This window comes from Schistocerca serialis, chromosome 7 (assembly GCF_023864345.2).
Source record: "Schistocerca serialis cubense isolate TAMUIC-IGC-003099 chromosome 7, iqSchSeri2.2, whole genome shotgun sequence".
Taxonomy (NCBI): domain Eukaryota; kingdom Metazoa; phylum Arthropoda; class Insecta; order Orthoptera; family Acrididae; genus Schistocerca; species Schistocerca serialis.
Window position 1 is genome coordinate 168,211,953 of NC_064644.1, and position 20,303 is coordinate 168,232,255.

The 20,303-nt window shown below is 44.2% G+C and overlaps 1 protein-coding gene across 3 annotated transcripts in view; it reads right to left on the reverse strand.

The window, feature by feature from the left end:
* Positions 1-20,303, reverse strand: part of LOC126412356 (tyrosine-protein phosphatase non-receptor type 9) — a 796,012-nt gene that overhangs the window by 460,771 nt on the left and 314,938 nt on the right. For all 3 annotated transcript variants that reach the window (XM_050081912.1, XM_050081910.1, XM_050081911.1), the window contains exon 2: positions 15,052-15,282. In XM_050081912.1, the coding sequence (XP_049937869.1) occupies positions 15,052-15,282 (231 nt within the window). The remainder of the gene's footprint in view (positions 1-15,051; positions 15,283-20,303) is intronic.

Here is a 20,303-nt window from a genome sequence, read left to right on the forward strand (position 1 = left end):
AAACCTGGGCCAACGCTGGAAAATCAGTTGAGAAATGCTGGACAGATGATACTCCGAATAGCAGTGGTCATCAGCCAACAGGAAGAGGATCCAGGTTAATTGTGGCTCGTGCGGGATCTTCAAACGGCTTTGTGCTTGAAGGACTTTTAGTTTTTCGATCAAGAAAAACCGGTGATTATCATGAGGATATGGACCACCCACGGTTTCTGCAGTGGTTTAAAAATTTGTTGCTCCAGTCTAGTGTTCCGACAGTGTTTGTGATGGACAATGAATCGTACCATTCCGTGATTTTGGATAAAACTCCCACCACTAGTGGCCGTAAAGAAACTATGGTGCAGTGATTGCAGGCGAGAGACATTGCTGCGAACATGAGCATGACAAAGCTGCACTTACACTCGCTCGTAAAGCAAAATAAGCCTGTGACGCCTAAATACGTTGTGGATGAAATTGCAAGCGAACATGATCACTTGGTAATTAGGCTACCGCCTTATCACTGCCATTTTAGTCTAATTGAATTGGTTTGGAGTGATGTCAAGGCGCACATTAGAAGCAACAACGAGACATTTACTAAAACAGAAGTGGAAAGGCTGCTACGTGAACGTCTTGCTACTGTAGACGCCACCTCATGGAGGAAGAAAGTAGACCATGTTGTGAAACTCATAAGAGAAGCATGGGCCATAGACGGGATTGTAAATGAAAACGAACAATTAATGATTTCTCTTAAAGATGATGATGACAACGGTTTTGGTGCCGATTCCGATGATAGTGAAGGAGAACTGGATGGAACTGCAGCACTGAAATCTTAAATTGGTGAGTGTAAATGTATACTGAATTAATTCTTTATCTCTGCAATTGAGTAGGCTATGCTTGTTTTTCTTTATTTCTCTCTATGAGTGTAGATAGCGCGTTCTTTGGTAAGCTTAGGATTACGTTACTATACGAAGTTTTACATGCAGCTATTACGGTAACAATTTGGAACAACTTTTCATAGATTTTGTCATTATCTTCGGGTGTTGTTATTTCCCGGTTTCATGTACACGGTGGCGCAGGAAATGTGTTAGCAATTGTTTCTTTCACAATTTACGACGCACATTACATATCCCGCTGGGATCTCTACAGCAGTACCAGCAGAGCTTGGAAAAACAAATGAGTTACGAAATGTGTAATTCAAGATACTGTCGCTAGGAGACTAGTAAGCAGCAATGGCTGACAATGGAAGACTGACGACACAGCAACGATCGGCAATTGTGTTACTTTTTCATGAAACGAAAAGCCTTGTTGTGAGTCAGAGGCGTTTTCGGCAACAGTTTAACATACGATGGGTCCCTTGCAAGAAGGCCATCCACAGGTTGTACGATAAATTTGTACTGGAAGGAACAGTATTGGAAGCGAAGCGACCTCGGCGTAAGCCTGTTTGTTCGCCGGAGATATTGAAGCGGTGCGAGTTGCTGTACAGAGAAGTCCCGGGAAATCGTGTAGAAAGGCAGCAGTGCAACTGGGAATATCCAGACTATCCGTTCAACGCATTCTTAAAAGTGACCTCCATTTGTACCCATACAAGATGACCTGTGCACAGAAGCTCACTGAAGAACACAAGCAGCAGAGACTACTCTTTGCTCAGTGGGCGGAGGATAGGGAAGAAACACTCAACAACGTTTGGTTTTCAGATGAGGCAAATTTTCACTTAGACGGCGTGGTTAACAAACAAAATGTACGCTTTGGGGCCACTGAAAACCCACAAGTGCTTCATGAACGACAATACTATGCTCCGAGGATTACAGCGTGGGCAGCAATTTCCAGTCACGGACTTATTGGACCCTTTTTCTTTGAAGAAACTGTGAACAGAGAGCGTTATTTGAGCTTGCTTCGCAATAGCTTCATTCCACAGCTTCTTGCTGCTTGCCCTTCAACACGCAGTGGTCCATGCAACATGGAGCAAGGTCACATACTGCAAACACTGTGTTGGAGTTCTTACACGAGCATTTCGACATGCGGATCATTTCACTCACGTTTCCAGGTCGCTACAAAGACGGACAAAATTTCCCCCCCCCCCCCCCCCCCCCCCCAATAGCCCAGACCTCAATCCATGTGGCTTCTTTCTTTGGGGGTACCTAAATGAAAAATTTTCCCGTAACGTCCACGTGATTTAATGGAGCTCGCCGGCCGGGGTGGCCGAGCGGTTCTAGGCACTACATTCTGGAACCGCGCGACCGCTACGGTCGCAGGTTCGAATCCTGCCTCGGGCATGGATGTGTTTGATGTCCTTAGGTTAGTTAGGTTTAGGTAGTTCTAAGTTCTAGGGGACTGATGACCTCAGAAGTTAAGTCCCATAGTGCTCAGAGCCGTTTGAACCATTTAATGGAGCTCAAAAGACTTATACCTCAAGCTTGCAGTGAAATTACGGAAGACATGTGCCGTAGCTTAATCACTAACTTCAGTGTTTGTTTGAAGGAAACGAAATGGTGGACATATTGAGAAAGTGCTGAGTTAGAACAAATCTCCATGGACGGCTCTTCACTGAAGTACATTCCTTTCAGATTGTATTGACAATAAAGTTTATATTCAAAAACAAAATGGTAACACATTTCGTGCGCCATCCTGTACAATTAAACGCTGAGTCTCCGTCGTCGTACTCTCCATTGTTAGAAAAACGTACTTTGTAGCACTAACGTATAAAAGTCGATTATAGCTTAAATTTACAAAACGTACTTCGAAGTTGTGGGCGTGTGCTATTGCAACCTCGCAATCGCAGAATAGCCAACTACACGTGAGCTGTCAAGTGACACGTTTCACCGGCCCGGGTGTAGGGTACCAGTGAGACTCACATCAAGTGTAGGCCGAAAGAGCAAGCGACAGCGTCAGCGTGCAACCCATCAGCTGAGGGTCCATTACGCCTCAAATTAGTAACTTTCTTTTCCGCTTCCCCGCTGTCGTGGTCCGGTTGGTGCCCCAGTTTACAGCAGCTACACGTTAGCGTCCCCCTGCCCCTTTCTGAGGATCCTTTGAGCGAACTTCCACCTCCGTGGGGCGCTGTGGTGTCAAAGGGGCGCAGGGCGGACGGATGTGTCGGCAGGGCAGCTGTTGCGGGCTCCTGCCCCGGAAGCGGTCGTATTAAGGAGACCGGAAGCTGAGGTCGCGCGCCGTCCCTCGAAGCAAATGTGCTTTATGCCCACTTCCTCGCTAATTGCGAACAGCTGGCAAACGCTAGTGTCCTCTCGGCATGGGAGTGAATTTACCGCTCGCTTCCGCAGAGTCACGGTGTCGTCTTTGAAGGTCCAGCACCGTAATTGTGGTACGAAGAGGTGCTGAAAAGTTCCTGGCTTTGTTGCCTTATCGTTGGAAAAAAAAATTGGGGGAGGGGGGAGGGGGCTCAGTTGAAAGTTTCAAATCTTAATACGTAACTATGTAAATACCAGGTGCTCACTTTTCGTACAATTTGTACTGTTGCAGGTGATAGGTGAGATGGCAGAGCCAGAAGTAAGTTTCTCGTCATTGGAATTACGGACCGTCATGAATTTTTTGTTTCTACAGGGAAAGTCCGCAAAGGACTGAGATGTCACTATCAATGGGAGAGAAGTGTGCTTCTTCCAGCATAGTGAATACTTGTATATCTCGTTTCAAGACTGACCATTGCAATGGTCAAGACGAGCCCCGCAGTAGTCACCCTCAGACCGCAACAGACATTGCAACATCCGATGCTGTGCATGAGCTAATTCTTCAGGACCGAAGATATCCTCCAGAAAGATATCCGAAGTGCTGGACATCTCCCAGGGGTGTCTTGGCTTCATAATCGCCACAATCCTAGGCAAGCGCAAGATTTCAGCGAAATGGTTGTCGAAATGTTTCAACTGCGATCAGCGCAACGTGTGGGTTGAGACATCGAAAACCATTTCGCGGCATCCTGAGCTCCAAAGACATTGTGGCAAAAACCGGCAACAGCATACTGAACACGTCTTGCGCCAATCTCACGACAGTTAAAAAACCGATGTCATTTAACTTTTCATGCGATCTTTGGTCCGAGTACAGTTAAAAATCGATGTCACTTTGCTTTTTATGCCTTTCTGGATCCAGGAAAATTTTAAAACAACGATGTCATTTTGCTATTTATGCTGTTTTTCGCCGCAGGACAATTAAAAACCGATCTTTCCCATCCGATGTGGTATGACGTTGTCATGGTGGATAGGCTGATCTAATTAGCAGTTAAATGCAGAACTTGTTCAGTCATGCACATTGGACAGTACGGAATCTGTCCTCTGTAGCCTGCAACATTTACGTTAGGACGCTTACAGCGCCATCTGCTGGTAAAATTTCCGTTAATTTTTTTCATGTTCCATGACATTTGCCCCTGCGCCAATAATATGCTGTTCAAATCTGACGTCATTTTGAGCAGCGGTTCTCCTTCTACAGCGATTTGAAACTGGAACTTTAATTATGAACACTGTCTTTTATTGTTATTAATAATATCTTGCCGGCCGGAGTGGCCGTGCGGTTCTAGGCGCTACAGTCTGGAACCGAGCGACCGCTACGGTCGCAGGTTCGAATCCTGCCTCGGGCATGGATGTGTGTGATGTTCTTAGGTTAGTTAGGTTTAATTAGTTCTAAGTTCTAGGGGACTGATGACCTCAGAAGTTAAAGTCGCATAGTGCTCAGAGCCATTTTAACCAATAATATCTTATCTGCTCTTGGCACGTTAAAAGTGGGTTGGCCTGGAACTATGGGACTATTTTTTGGGAGGCAGGGGTGAGGAGGGAAGGCTGTGACAGTAGCAAATAGTCACTCTCCCAGCTGTGACTCCCAATCCCCAGAATCAGCCTTCAACTGCACCTGATACAGACAACTACGCTTATCGCTGTCACTTGTTAACATAATGTTTGCGCTTTGTGTCATCCGTAATAAGCATTACAACTAAATATTTTCACCGTACTAAACAAAGATAAAAATCAACGCTAAATGATCTACACTCTTCCTGCTACAGACAGAAGGGGCAGAATGACGCTATTGGCTGGAGCGTCACGTGGAACACTGCCCTTCCTTGCTGCGCATCGCACCAATCGTAGTCTGGTCCGCCCCCGGTAGCTGAATGGTCAGCGTGACGGATTGTCAATCCTCTGGGCCCGGGTTCAATTCCCGGCTGGGTTGGGGAATTTTCTCCGCCCAGGGACTAGGTGTTGCACTGTCCTCATTATCATCATATCATCCTCATCGACTGCAGGTGGCTGAAGTGGCGTCAAATTGAAAGACCGGCACCCGGCGAACGGTCTGCCTGAAGGGGGCCCCTAGCCATACGGTGATTTCCCTAAATCGCTCCAGGCAAATGCCGGGATGCTTCCTTTGAAAGGGCACGGCCGACTTCCTCCCCCGTCCTTCCCTAATCCGATGAGACCGATGACCTCGCAGTCTGGTCTCCTCCCCCGAACAACCAACCAACCAACTAGCCATACGATTAAATAAATCCTAGTCTTCTGATGTGCAAAATACTACAGCAACACCATAAGTACAATTAATACAGTATAGTTAATACAATTAATAAAGTTGATACAATTTTCGCTGAATATATTTACTTTGAAACTGTACAATGGACTAAGATAGGAATTACCGTAAAGTCAATATGCAAAAATCTGTTTTTGGTACTGTGACCATTGACATCCAGTTCAACTCGTATAGGGGGGCGGGGGGGGGGGGATCAAAAACCGTAAAATTATGCAGTTTTTTCGGGTTTCCTTTGCGTCCTACGGCAAAACAGACCTTTCTTGTAGAGATTAAAACTTCCTAGACTATCCACTGGTTACACGTATTCTTAACTGCAAATCTCCCAATACACAGAGCTTCAAAGGAATGGCAAAATTATAATTCTCAAATTATTAAAAAAACTGCAAAATTGGATACTTTTACATTATGATTTTAATTGTACAGCGCATAACATCAAGATCCCAAGTCTTTATTCTCAATAGGATGCTCACTTGTGCTATGGATGCGTAAAAATTTCGAACATCTCTAGTATTTCGTGGTAGATGCCTGTAACTGTCAATATTTAACCCCATCAATGGGATCTTCATTCAGTACAGGTATATAAACAGATAGAAAACGAAAATTTTTGACATGCACACTATTTGTCAGAAAATATGAAGCCCCCAAGAAGAGTTTGAGGACACAAAATGGAACTTCACTGGTTGAAAAGGTATATGATTATATCACATTAAATTTACAAAGGCCTTAGCACTGTGAGCCAGCATATTGCTATGATGCTGCAGCTCCACTGGCGTGGATGCATGCACCGATTCGTTTGGGAAGCAGGTCGTAAGGCCATTAAATCCTCTCCTGAGTTAAGCCGGCTCACAGTTGTTGTAACTGGTCCGTGATATCCCATATACTTCCACTAGTATGAAATTGATATCCGAACTGATCCGATACAAGTTCTATCAGGGACAGATCTGGGGATCTTGCTGGCCACGGGAGTACCTCATCATCATGCATACAGTTCATTCAGACACGTGCAGCGTGTGAACAAGCATTGCTGTGCTGGAAAACTGCATCATGATACTGTCGGATGAGAAGTAATACAGGAAGACGTAGGATATCCGTGACGTAGCGCTGTGCCATCAGAGTTCCCTCAGTCACTGCCAGCAGCGAACTGAAGTCATACCCAATGCCTCCACCACATCATGACATCAAGAGTAACAGCGCTTTGCCTCTCCAAGATATTGCAAGAGTACGACCTCTCCCCAGATTATCGCCGTCGGTGGTCACCCAGAATAGTGCAGAAACGCCATTCAGCAGTGAACACAATGCGACGCCATTCGTCACCAGTCCACATCTTCCAGTTATGGCACCATACAGAATGGAACTGTTTGTGTTGTGTGTTAACAGCAGCCTCTAATCACCAATACTGATATGCCTCAGCACATCGTCATTAAATGTTCACACACACCATATGCTATCAGGTAGTTACATGAAACAAATGTGAAATTTGTAAAGGAAATTATTGATCACGGTGAAGAGATAAAAACTTTGAGTTTACCAACGACACTGGAGTTTTGTTGGACACAGCAATGGACTCCCAAGAACAGCTGGGCAGAATGGATAGTAACATAAAAAGACGTTGTAAGATGCACCACAAAAACTATACAAAGAGAAATGGAGTGTGGCAGAATTACAGGAGATGCTGTGGGAATCAGATCAGGAATGTGTCAATAAAAGTAGTAACTGAGTGTAGCTACTCAGGAAGCAAAATAACGTGTGATTACTGATATAGAGAGGATATAAAATGCAGATGGGAAAGCGCAAGGAAAGTGTTACTAAAAAGTTTAATTTGTTTACATGAAATAAACATGAAACTTCAGGAAGTCTTTTATCAGTATATATACGTGCAGCACAGACTTGTAAGGAAGAGAAACGTGGCAGTTCAGGCAAGAAGAGAACAGAAAATTTTGAAATATTGTGCTAGAGAAGAATGATGGAGATGAGGTAATTAGGTAGGTAGGATGTACTGAATGGGTTTGGGAGAATAGAAATTTATGGCAAAACTTGATTAAGCAAAGTAATCACTTGAAAGCACGCATTCTAAGGCAAAAATCTGGTAAAGAGAGAATTTGTGTGTGTGTGTGGGGGGGGGGGGGGGTTAGAAATCGTAATGGGAGAGCAAGATACGAACAGAGTAAGCAGTAGTAGTAGTAGTAGTAGTAGTAGTAGTAGTATAGTTGTACCAGTTCTGGCTAACACATAGCCTAAGATAAATGACCATACCGCAAAATTAAGTACATCAGAATTATGTGGTTCAAATGGCTCTGAGCACTATGCGACTTAACTTCTGAGGTCATCAGTCGCCTAGAACTTAGAACTAATTAAACCTAACTAACCTAAGGACATCACACACATCCATGCCCGAGGCAGGATTCGAATCTGCGACCGTAGCGGTCGATCGGTTCCAGATTGTAGCGCCTAGAACCGCACGGCCACTCTGGCCGGCTAGAATTATGTGTTATATATATAAAGCAGAGTATGTGTGTGTATGTCCAGGGTCTCCTCTCAAACCCATGAAGTGATTTCAACAACATTTGGCACAAAAACAACAGGCCTCATGAGTATCAGCATCATGCAGTTTCTAGCCTCCTAGAGCCAACAGGAGCAGAGATACAGGCAAATACCTGTTTTCCCACCTGCTGGCATGGAGACTGGCTTGCATGACAGGCATGTTGTATGGGAGCAGTAGCAACTTGTAAAATGAGTCTGCTTTGCAAGGCAGCCTACATATCACAGGCAAAAAACCGATTTTTGGTCCCTGACATATAGGCTGCCTTTCACAATAGGCATGTTGTGTTGAAGTAGCATCAGCCTGTTTCAATCACTTGCTTTGGATGGTGGCCTACAAGTCAGGGGCCAAATAAATTATTTTCACAGCTCTAATGTGTAGCCTCTCCTGCATGACATGCATGGTGTGGAGTAATATCGGCCTGTTTTACTGAACTGCATTGCAGAGGCTGCACATACCGATGATCGTAGCTGCAGACAGGTTAATATAGATAAAGGAGGGGATGGACAAAGCCAGGGGGAGGAGGAAATAGATATGGAGAGGGCAGGTGGGGGAGAGAATAGGGCAGGTGGAAGTTGTATAGCAGTAGTGGGCAGGTGGAAAATGAAATGGGGGAGGCAGAGATGGAAAAATAGAGGAGGGGGAGGAGGATATGGTCAGAGGAAGTGGGGATGAATATATGGTCAGAGAGAGGAGGTGAAGGAAATGGAGAAATATAGTTGGGAGGAGGAGATAGATCAAGTTGGGGGGAAGTTGTGGGCACAGGGAGGAGGAGGAGTATGTGTGTTCAGTATATATGTTGAATGAATAAGCAGGTGACTCCACGGGGAAAAAGCCACTCATACAATAATGGGTCTTTTTGTCTGTGTATTTGCAATATGTTAAATATGCTGATGTTAAGAGTCAATTGCCACTCCCTACACCAGTGTCGATCCTTTGCTGGTCTCGGCGCATTTCACTTCAATTCTCTAGTGCTGCGGCTTATGTATATACAAAAGCACCATTCACGAAAAGCCTCATCGAACTTCCAATGTTATCTACTGGTCATTTATATATACTGTGAAAAGTAATGGTCCTATAACACTCCCTTAGCACCTGCCCTCAGTTATTTCTATGTCCAAAGGTTTCCATCCATTGAGAAAGACATGATGTGTTATGTTTGCTAGAAAATCCACAATCCACACAAGGTTTGGCTGATATTCGGAACTAATGTACAAGATGTAATAACTTCTACAGAGAATAGACAAGGCATTAATTCAATAATCGAGTCAAGGAACATGTGGGCATGAATAATAAAACTACATTCGGTACACGAATAAATCATGGAAAGCAAGAAACATAGAATCTAGAGCACCACGAAGATATAATACATACAGCTCAAAACAGTTGTTTCATCAATATTTTGGGGCAAATCGAAATGCTCGTACATCACTTGAAGGAACAGACAAACTGCCGAATGAAGAAAACGATTTTCAGGTGCATAGCTTTTCTACACTTTATACAGACATTCTAAAGACACATTGAAACGTCCCCTTTTTAACAATTACAAATGACTGTCCTTAAACTGACACACAATATTTTGTTAGCGCAACGCAATCTGACTTTCAAAATTCCCTACAAAAGAATGGCCCTGACTAACATTAAACTATACCTTTCACAAATCACTTACCTCACAAAAATCTTCGCTGCTCAAGCTACTGCAATACAGCGAGCGCCACTACTGCCAGCTAAATAAAAGATTCAAACTATGGAAGGCACTAACTACTGATAGGGATAGTTAGCAAATGAAAGATATTAATAGAGAACAAACAATGTATTTACCTTGATATCATCATATACAAATATAGCAGTTCATGACAAATTACAAATCTCCGCCATCTCTCTCCCCACATCCACCACTGCTGGCGGCTCACCTCCAACTGCGCAACGCTACGCGCTGTTCACAACCAGCTGCCTAACACTACAATGGCGAGTATTACAACAATGCAAAGCAGCCACAGACTGCACACAGCACAGCCAGTGATTTTCATACAGAGGTGGCGTTACCAATAAAAAAACCTAAACAGCCTACTTACAACATACTTTCATACACAAGTTCTAATAGTTAACTACTACGGCGTTTGCTCTCGCCAACGAGACCAGCCGAGCATCGTAGTTGAGCTTCACTCTGAACACGTTCCCGATTCATGAAAAAGATTACCCTCTGGTGTAATTCTCGCAGAAGAAGCACACCGACGTGCAAACCGGAAGCAAACGTGTTCGCGATGTGAACTGTAAGATTCTCTTCCCTTCTAGTATTATTTTTTACACTACAACTTTATTTTAGATTTGTATCCTTTTAACACAAAATCATGTTGGTGTTCTGCATATGGAGGGCGATGCCTAACATCATGCTCGTCTGCACTTCTTCACAGATCCGGACTATGTAATGTTTGTACGTTAGTGAGTTATGGAGGCTACGCTAGACACATATAACTGATGGGCTACTCCTCAATTACAATAAATCTGAGGATGTTCTAAAAGGGAACGAAAAAAATTGTAATATATGTTCAGTCGTGCACCCAGGGAATAGTTTTGGGATTCTTGCTGATCATTTTGTATATGCACAAAATATTAGTAGCGCATTCAGATTTTTCTCAGGTTATGTAAATACCTGTAAAGGAGCACTGTAGGAAAAAGCTGGACAAATATTTAGTGGGACCTTGGTAAGATTTCAAAGTGATGCAAAGATTGTGAATTTGTCTTTGTGTGTTCGGAAATTAAAATTTTGCATTTTACAAAACAATAAAACGTAGTAGGCTATGAGTGCAATATCAGAAAGTCATACCTGGAACTGACGAACTCGCATGAATACCTGCGTGTAACAATTTCTAGGGATATGACGTGCAAGGATTGCATAAGCTCAGTCATAGGTAAGGTACGTATAAAACTTCGGTTCACTGGCAAAGTACTAGGAAAATGCAATCAGTTTAAAAAGGAGATTGCTGTCAAACACTCGTGTGAGCCATCTTAGAATGTTGGTAAAGTGAGTGGGACCCATACTAAACAGGACTAGCAAGGTACGTCGAACGTGTAAAAAAGGAGGACAGCACGAATGGTCAGAGGTTGGTCTGGGAGAGCGTTACGGAAATACTGAAAAAAATCTACTGACAAAATCTTGAAGGTAGACGCAAACCATCCAGTGAAAGCCCGCTTAGTGATTATCAAGAAGCAATTTTAACTGATGAATCTAGGAATATACTTTAGTCCCTTCATCTCGCTCCCATAAGGATTGGAGAAGACAAGATTAGTCTAATTACAGCGCGTGCAGCCGCGTTTATGCTACCATCCTTTCTGCACTCCGTAAGTGAATGGAATAGGATGAAGCGCTAATAAATGGTACAGTTGGAATTACCCTCTGCCACGCACTTCACAATGGTGTGCGGAGAATAGATGTAGATGGAGTCCTTATCATCGGGTACCAAACGAACCTCAGAAATCGAGAGCCATAAGTACGACAAACGCCCATCCAAAAAGGAGAATACCATACGAAAATACACGACCCAGCCACATTTACTTGTTCATGTTTCAAGAGCCGGAATAACCACCTTTTGCAGCACAGACGTGCAGTAAGAGGGTCAGTGAGGTTCTGGAAGATATCGACAAGGATCTAGGGTCACGCCAACTCCAGTGCCACGGGAAATGGTGCTAAATTTTTCGATTGAGTATCCATGGCGCGAACAGTCCGATCAAGGTGGTTCCATCGATTCGAGATTGGGTTTCAATCCGGGGAATTAGGTGACCAGCTGTGCACGATAAACTCATCTTGGTGCTCTCTGAACCACGCACGTCCACTGCGAGCCGTGTGCCACGCAGCATTCTCCTGCGAGTACATGCCATCGTGGAAAGACAAAACCAACTGCATGTAGGAGTGCACATGGTCCACAAGTATACATGCATATTTCTCTTGATCCATTGCGCCTTCCAGAATGACGAGATCACTCAGGGGATGCCATGAGTACATTTCCAGGACCATAACCCGCGTTTCTTGTTTGCTTTCAGGTGTTTCATACCTTACACGCCAACGGCCATCTGTCTGATGAAATATAACACGTGATTCGTCTCAAAAGGCCACATGTCGCCGCTCGGTGGACGTCCAGTTGTGGTACTCGCGTGCTAAATCCATCCTTTGTCGCCGATGAACAGCAGTCGGAAATGGTGCATGAACCAGGTGTCTGCTGCGGAGGCTCATACGCAGCAACATTCGTCGAAAGGTCGTTGAGGAGATACTATTGGGAGCCCTCTGGTTCATCAGGGTGGTCAGTTGCTCAACTGTTGCACGTCTATTCCTCCGCAGCCGCCTTTCATCTGTATCATCTATGGCCGCTGGGTGTTCTTTAACCACGGCGGTAATCGACCAGTTTACAAACCTAGCAGTTTCAGAAATGCTTTCACCCTTCCACAATGATCATGCCCTTTTGAATGTCAGGTAAATGGTTTCTATCCCCCACTACGGAACGATTGCAATGTTTTCCGCATCCACTCGACACGCTTTATGCAGAGTGAGTCCCACCAACTATTGCCAGCTGGAATAACTGTAAGTATGATAGTAGCTGAAAAGTTTGTGGGACAAACGTTGCATGGGACAACGGGGTCCATAACATACCGTTTGTTTTTTAATGCTAGGTGGGGCCGCGTCAGCAATATGAAGATCAACTTTTTTTTTTATTTATTTATTTATTTTTTTTTTTTTTATTGGGATGCTAATGTTTGGCCGGCCGAAGTGGCCGTGCGGTTAAAGGCGCTGCAGTCTGGAACCGCAAGACCGCTACGGTCGCAGGTTCGAATCCTGCCTCGGGCATGGATGTTTGTGATGTCCTTAGGTTAGTTAGGTTTAACTAGTTCTAAGTTCTAGGGGACTAATGACCTCAGCAGTTGAGTCCCATAGTGCTCAGAGCCATTTGCTAATGTTTGGTAGTTAGTTTCTGATAGTGGCTATCGAGACGAATCCAATGATGTGTAACAGTAAGGTCTTTGAAAGTCAACGAAGATCCAAAAGGTGGCATGAACGTCCCATTTACAGAAGCTGTTCGAAGTGATGACCATTGATATCAATGCAGTGCTGCAATCTTCTTATCATGGATTGAGCGGTATTCCGTATCACATCGGCATTTATGGAAGCACATGCTCTGACAATTCTCTCTCGTATATCGTGCAAATAGTAAATATTCGCCGAATACGGCGTATACATCTAACGTGTCATTGGCATGTAAACTCCATTCGACGGTTTCGCAGTACAGCACTAATAGGAACGGTAAGACTTGTATCGTCGAATTAAGCGAATGTGAATGATGTATTCCTTCGAAGAACAAGTCGAACATATCCGGCAAAGGAAAGTTACTAAGGAGGAAACGGAAATTGGTACTCTTACCACTGTGGTTCTGGATCCTTGTGTTAGTCCGCGTCAAATCGCAAGGGAATCTGGCATGAGCCAGAGTAGTGTTGTTCGTGTTCTACATCGCCATAAATATCATTCTTACCATATCAGTCTCCACCAAGAAATAGCTGGTACGAATTGAATGCGTCGCAATGAATTCTGCCGATGGGCTCAACTTCAGATTCAGAGGTATAACTCATTTATTAATTTGATTTTATTTATTGACGAAGCTACATTCACGAATCATGGAAATGTTACTTTGCATAACTTGCATTATTGGGCAACTGAAAATCCGTGTTGGCTGCGGCAAGTTGCACAACAAAAACCGTCGGTGAATGTATGGTGTGGGATTTTGAAGGCCGGAATTATAGGCCCCTATTTCATCGAAGAAAATCTTAATGGTAGGAAGTACACCACATTCCTGCAAGAAACATTACGTCTGTTATTGGAAGAAATACCTTTAGGAACAAGGAACATGATGTGGCATCAACACGATGGATGTCCGTCATATTTTTCGGTTATGGGTAGAAATGAGATGCAGAGACAATTCCCAAATCGTTGGATTGGACGCGAGGGAGATGTGTCGTGGCCGGCTCGTTCGCCAGACTTGACGTCTCTGGATTTTTTCTTGTGGGGATTCGTAAAAGACATTGTTTATAAAGACGTTCCAACTACACCTGAAGATATGCGAGAGAGAATTGTCAGAGCTTGTGCTTCGATAAGTGCCAATGTGATAAGGAATACCACTCAATCCATGATAAGAAGATTGCAGCAGTGCATTGATACTAATGGTCATCTCTTCGAACACCTTCTGTAAATGAACGTTCATGCCACCTTTTCGACCTTTGTTGACCTTCAAAGACCTTACTGTTACACATCATTAGATTTGTCTCAATTGCCGCTATCAGAAAATAAGTACCAAACTATAGCATGCCATTTAAAAAAACAAAGTTGACATTCATATCTCTGAAGCGACCCAAGCTAGCAACAAAGACCAACGTCATATTATGGCCCCCGTTGTCCCATGCAATGCTTGTCCCACAAGCTTTTCGATCTCCTAGCATACTTTCGGAGTTATTCTTGGTGGCAATTGTTAGTGACTCACCCTGTATACTCTCCACTCCTAGTGCTACCACATGCCATCTGTGAATTGTTATTGTACGTTGAAGTCAACCACAGGCGGCCGTCGCATTCATGCAACTGGACCGCGTAAAAGTGTCGCAGCATGTTTCGCACAACAACCTACACACACATCAGCAGGAATTCTACAGTGCAGCTGATTTCGTTATTTCTTCATGTTCTTGACAAAAGCTCGTAGTATTTTTTGAAGCACATTTGGTACCAGATGATGATAACATGCAGCCTTGAAATCAACTGAACAAAATAAACTGTTCGATGCAGCTGTAAGGAGCAGCTGACAGTATTGCTGGAATAAATTGAACAATAGCCGATTGAAACCATTATGGATATCATACTTGTAATGGAATGCATGAAGGTTGACAAACAAACAGCAGGTGGTGGTGGTGGTGGTGGTGGTAGTAGTAGTAGTAGTAGTAGTAGTAGTAGTAGTAGCGGCAGGAGCAAGAGCACGCGCGCACGCACTCACCAGGATGGTGAACTTTCCGGTCTCCAGCTCGGACTTGAGCGGCTCACGCGTGGGGTCGAAGCGCACGAGGCCCTCGCGATGTCGCGTCGCCTCGTGCGTTTCGTAGAGGGCGAGCGCGCGCGACACGTCGAACTTGCGCGCCACCAGGAACTTGACGGCCGTCGACCACGAGACGGGGCCCAGGCGCCGCCGCCGCTGCCGGTTCACCGCGTCCAGGAACTGCTTCGTGGCCTGCAACACAGAGCCAGCCGGAGGGCCGACCGTTAGGCGAGAATTGGCCTCGGGGCGAAATCGTTACTTAGTAAAGCGGAGAGCGTAGGGAAGAAATGGGCCTCTCGCAAGGAGAGGCCACCATGGTTGCAACCACTTATCGGGAATGTAGGGTAGGGTCCCAGATATCGCACCCTGGTGGGCCGTCGTTTGACAGTAATCGACGAAGAAGAAATTCTCATGATCCACAAGAGCCTTGAAAATGATAATAATTTTTTTTTATATATTGGTGTTAACGGCATATGTTTATAGGTTGATTAGCGCCTCCAACTGCATATGGTAAGAGCAAGCCATTAATGTTTCTGTAAAGTCAGTACAGCCATTAGACTGTTGTTTATTTACAGTGTTGCATTTACACTTACAGAATCATGATTTTGGCTTCAAAGTGCCATTATCAAGTGTTTTCTGAAAGCAGGTTAGATAATAACAGTGAAATACGTAACAAGTGATATAACCATATAACAATCCAGATTTGTAACGCTTACTTATAAGTGCTATAAATTGCCTAAGATGGCATACTGTCGTATTAAAATACACTTTCAGACAAATTGTCTAAGAGTCGATATTTGTGGCAGAGCCTACTGCTTTGTCTCATTACTGAGTACACCATCTTGACTGAATGACAGTTGGCTAAGAGTCAAATTCTCTTGGTCAAAGAAATTCCTGTTACAAGCATGAGACCTTTTTTCTTACCTGCTTGTAACAGGAATTATACGATAATGATGCATTTCTCACGGACCAAAGACGCAAGTATCTTGAAAATATCCTGCGCTGGAAGAATCGTTTAAGCAATTATGCCTGAGACTAAATGTAAAAAAGAATATCTGGAATGTAGATTTAGAAAGTAGCACCGTCATCAGAGAGAACCAACCACGTTCAAAAACTACGCCATTTACGTAACGCGGACTTTGAGACCTCCCTAGATGTTCGAGCTCGTGTTTATACTGCAAGGGCAAAATGGCGCTAAATAACGGAAGTATTACAAGACAGGAAAGTACCCAACCACCCTAAGGGCAAAGTTCAGAGAGCTCCCTATTATTCAGAATGTCGGTGCAACAACTAAACATGGACAAGGGCTACATGGAATGGAAACTAAGATATTGCCTAGATCCAGAGGTCGATGGTGCCATCAAAGAAGCGAGGGTTACACAAAGTCAGTGTGGACATAAAAGCAACGGACCGCACACTCTTGAATGCGCAAGACAAAAGACTGTGGCGGAAAGCAATCAAGCAAGCGAACCCTACGTCAAAGGGGTACATAGGCTAGGAAAGAAGTGGTGCACGGAACACCAGTGACACAATGATTCAAGGAACTTAGCAAATCGCCTGGTAAGTAATCAGAAAAATCGCTTACGACAAATCCAGTATCGTGACAGAAGCACAAACGTTCAGTAACAACGTAATTTAGTAGCCTGTAAAGCAACAGAAGACTTGAAATTCATCCCTATATGTACAAACACCTTGGGACCAGCTCACCGACTGCATCCGAAAAACGAGGCGAGAATTTGTTTTCTGCAACGAAACGGGAGCGTAATAACACAGACGGGCACGAAACGGCATGGAGGGCGCAAGCATTCGAGCTTGGGTATCAATAATGGCCAGACACCAACAATGTCTCAAGGCCCAGACGCAGAAATGAGAGCAAGCACTCGTAATATCCTTTCTTGTAGCTCCTGACAGAGAAAATAACGTCCGTAGCCCACATACTGTTGTATCATCGTGCTGAGGTTGCAAGCTCCTGATGGCGTCTCCTTTCGTGTTTGCGATTTAAATTTGGGGTTTTAATCTCCGGCTTACGCAAAGCACAACGTATTTCTTTTTTTTCTGTTTACCTGAGCATGTTTCGACGCATATTTGTCAAAGGACATTCTGAAGTTTTCCACTTCGGCTGTTTTCCACTACTATTCAGTTTATTATATCTTGCGCGACTGGCTAATTTCGGACTTACAGGCCATTTTCAAGTGCAACAGGTGTAAATGAGTTGTAAAATTATCCTGTTGGTGTTCAACAACGAAAGCGAGCACATATAGGTCCTATAACGTGGCATCCATACACATTATAAAAATAACCACGGTATCGATTTCATACGAACTTCGTTCACATAGCACTTAGTGACTGAAAGAATCACTTGGAGGTGGGGGGGGATAAGAACCACCTACGTATCGAGTGGAAGCGGATGGAGGTGAATAAGCAGTGTAGCACACAATACGCGAATACCCATCCAGGATTTGAGTATGAGAGCACTTAGTGACTTGCAACAGACTTAACTAATAATTTCAAAACTATACGAATCTTTTCCTCACTGACAACCGCCACAAAGTGAGGAGGGGAAAAAATATATCGATTGCTACATTTTCGCTGTTCATGCAAGAAAACTGCCGCATCAGGTATGACCTTTTAATTTATTATTTCTTTACTACTGATTCTATTCGCAACACATTTCGTAGACGGTAGCCACAGATACCACTGGATGTAGATGCAGAATTATATCATTGTAAGTCACATAGTTCAAGAGTTACGAAATCATAAACATAGAGTTGCATGAAAATGAAACAGCAGGGCGAAATTCGCTACAGATAGAGATGAAAAAGTGTACAAATCTGTGTAAAATATATTAAATATATGGAAATATATCTCCCATGTCCGTATGCTGGTAAAGCCACGGGAAAACAACTCACTGTAAGCCTCTAAACGATTTCAACGAAATTTGGTGCTTATATTAATTACGATTTGGAAAGAAATACTGTGGGGTAAGAATCAACAACCTCCTATTGGGGTAGGGATGACAACATGGATAGAAAAGGGTGGAGGATGAGATGAACAGATAGAGAGGGTGTAGGAGGAGATGGTGATAGATGGGAGAGAAGGAGATGGCTAGAGAGAGGGAGGGAGAAATGGACAGAGAGAGAGGGGGGAGGGGGTAGCAGGAGACGCACAGCGAAAGGAAAGAGGAGTAGACGTGTAAAGAGAGGAGGGACGAGGACATGAACAGTGAGAGAGGGAGAAGGAGATGGACAGGGGGAGGAGGAGGAGGAGATGGAATTCTAGGGGGGAGGTGGATAGAGAGAATGGGTGGGGCAGAACAACAGGCATGGTTGAAGGAGGAGATAGGAAGAGAGAGGGGGAAGGAGGACATGAGAGTACTAAAAGACTGGAATAAATACATGTCCGTCAGTGCCGGGTTACTGATGCTAGCTAGTTATAAAGATGACTATTACTGCAAGCAGCAAGTTTTCTGGTTTTATTTTTGACGCTTGTATGTTAGGTACTCGCTTACAGATCGGCTATATCCGTCATTTAATAACAGGGTGACTGCACAACACATCGACAGCTACTGCGCTAGTAAATGGCCTGTGAGACCGAAATGGACCAGTCTTGCAAGGTATAATAAAATGAATACTTGTGAAAACAGCCACGATGGAAAACTTCAGAATGTCCTTTAAGACGAAGAAACACTCTGAGACGTGTTTTAGTTCAAAAGAGGGCTGCCTGGGAAATACAATATCTAATCAAAAATGTCCAGACACCCGCTAAAGAACATAAATAAGGCGTGCATCCACCCTTGGCCCACCTGCTAGAGAACATAAATAAAGGGTGCATCCACCCTTGGTCTTTAACACGGCTTGAAATCTGATGGGGGCACTTTCAATGTAATTAGGAGTCTGAATGTCTCTGGAGGAACAGGAGCCCATTACTCAAGAACCGAAACCAGAGAATGTAGTGATGTTGGATGCCGGGGTGTGGAGCGAAGTCGACGGTATAACTCATCCCATAGGTGTTCCACTGCGTTCAGGACGGGACTCACGGCAGACCAGTCAATTTCAGGAATGTTATCGTCCACAAACCACTGTATCTCACATGCTGCTCTATAACAAGCTGCATTCTCTACTGTACGCTGTACAAAATGCTGCAAAATGTATTTACGTCCGTCTGCATTTAGCGTGGGTTTTATATATTTATTTAACGGAGGTAAGAAGACCACCCCCCAACTACGAAAAACATTCCCAAACAGTAACACCACCTCGCCTGTACACTGTTGGCACGTAACATATGGCAGGCAACGTTCTCCAGGAATTCCCCAAACCCAAACCCTTCCATCTGTCACAGGGTGTAGCGTGATTCATCACTCCAAATCACTCGTTTCCAATCATCAATTGTTCTGTGGCATTGCTCCTTACAATACCTCCATTATCGCTTAGCAGTGGCTCCAGAAATGTGTGGCTTACGACGAGTACCCGACCATCGCACCCTATTGTTTTTAATTCATTACACACACTCGTTATTGCTGACAGGTCTGCTGGTAGCACTTTGGAACCTACGATTGATTCCAACAGCCGATTTCATGCGATTTTTTACAACCAACCTCTGCAGTGTTCGACTGTCCTCCTGTCCGTCAGTACGTGAGGTCTGCCTGGTCTTGGTGGTTGTTCTTTCACTTTTCCACTTAACAATCATATCGCCAGCACTCGACTTGTGCAGCTTTGGAAGGTATGATGATGTTCATGTTTGGTTTGTGGAGCGCTCAATTGCGCGGTCATCAGCGTCCGTACAAATTCCCAATCTATACACAGTCCAGTCTAGACACTTTCACGAAGGATAATGAAATTATGAGGACAACACAAGCACCCAGTCCCCGGGCAGAGAAAATCTCCAACCCGGCCGGGAATCAAACCCAGGACCCCGTGATCGGTGATACCTAGATAACAGAACGCAGCATGTCATTCTCAATGGAGAGAAGTCTTCCGAAGTGAGAGTGAATTCAAGTGTGCCGCAGGGGAGTGTCATAGGACCGTTGCTATTCACAATATACATAAATGACCTTGTGGATGACATCGGAAGTTCACTGAGGCTTTTTGCAGATGATGCTGTGGTGTATCGAGAGGTTGTAACAATGGAAAATTGTACTGAAATACAGGAGGATCTGCAGCGAATTGACGCGTGGTGCAGGGAATGGCAATTCAATCTCAATGTAGACAAGTGTA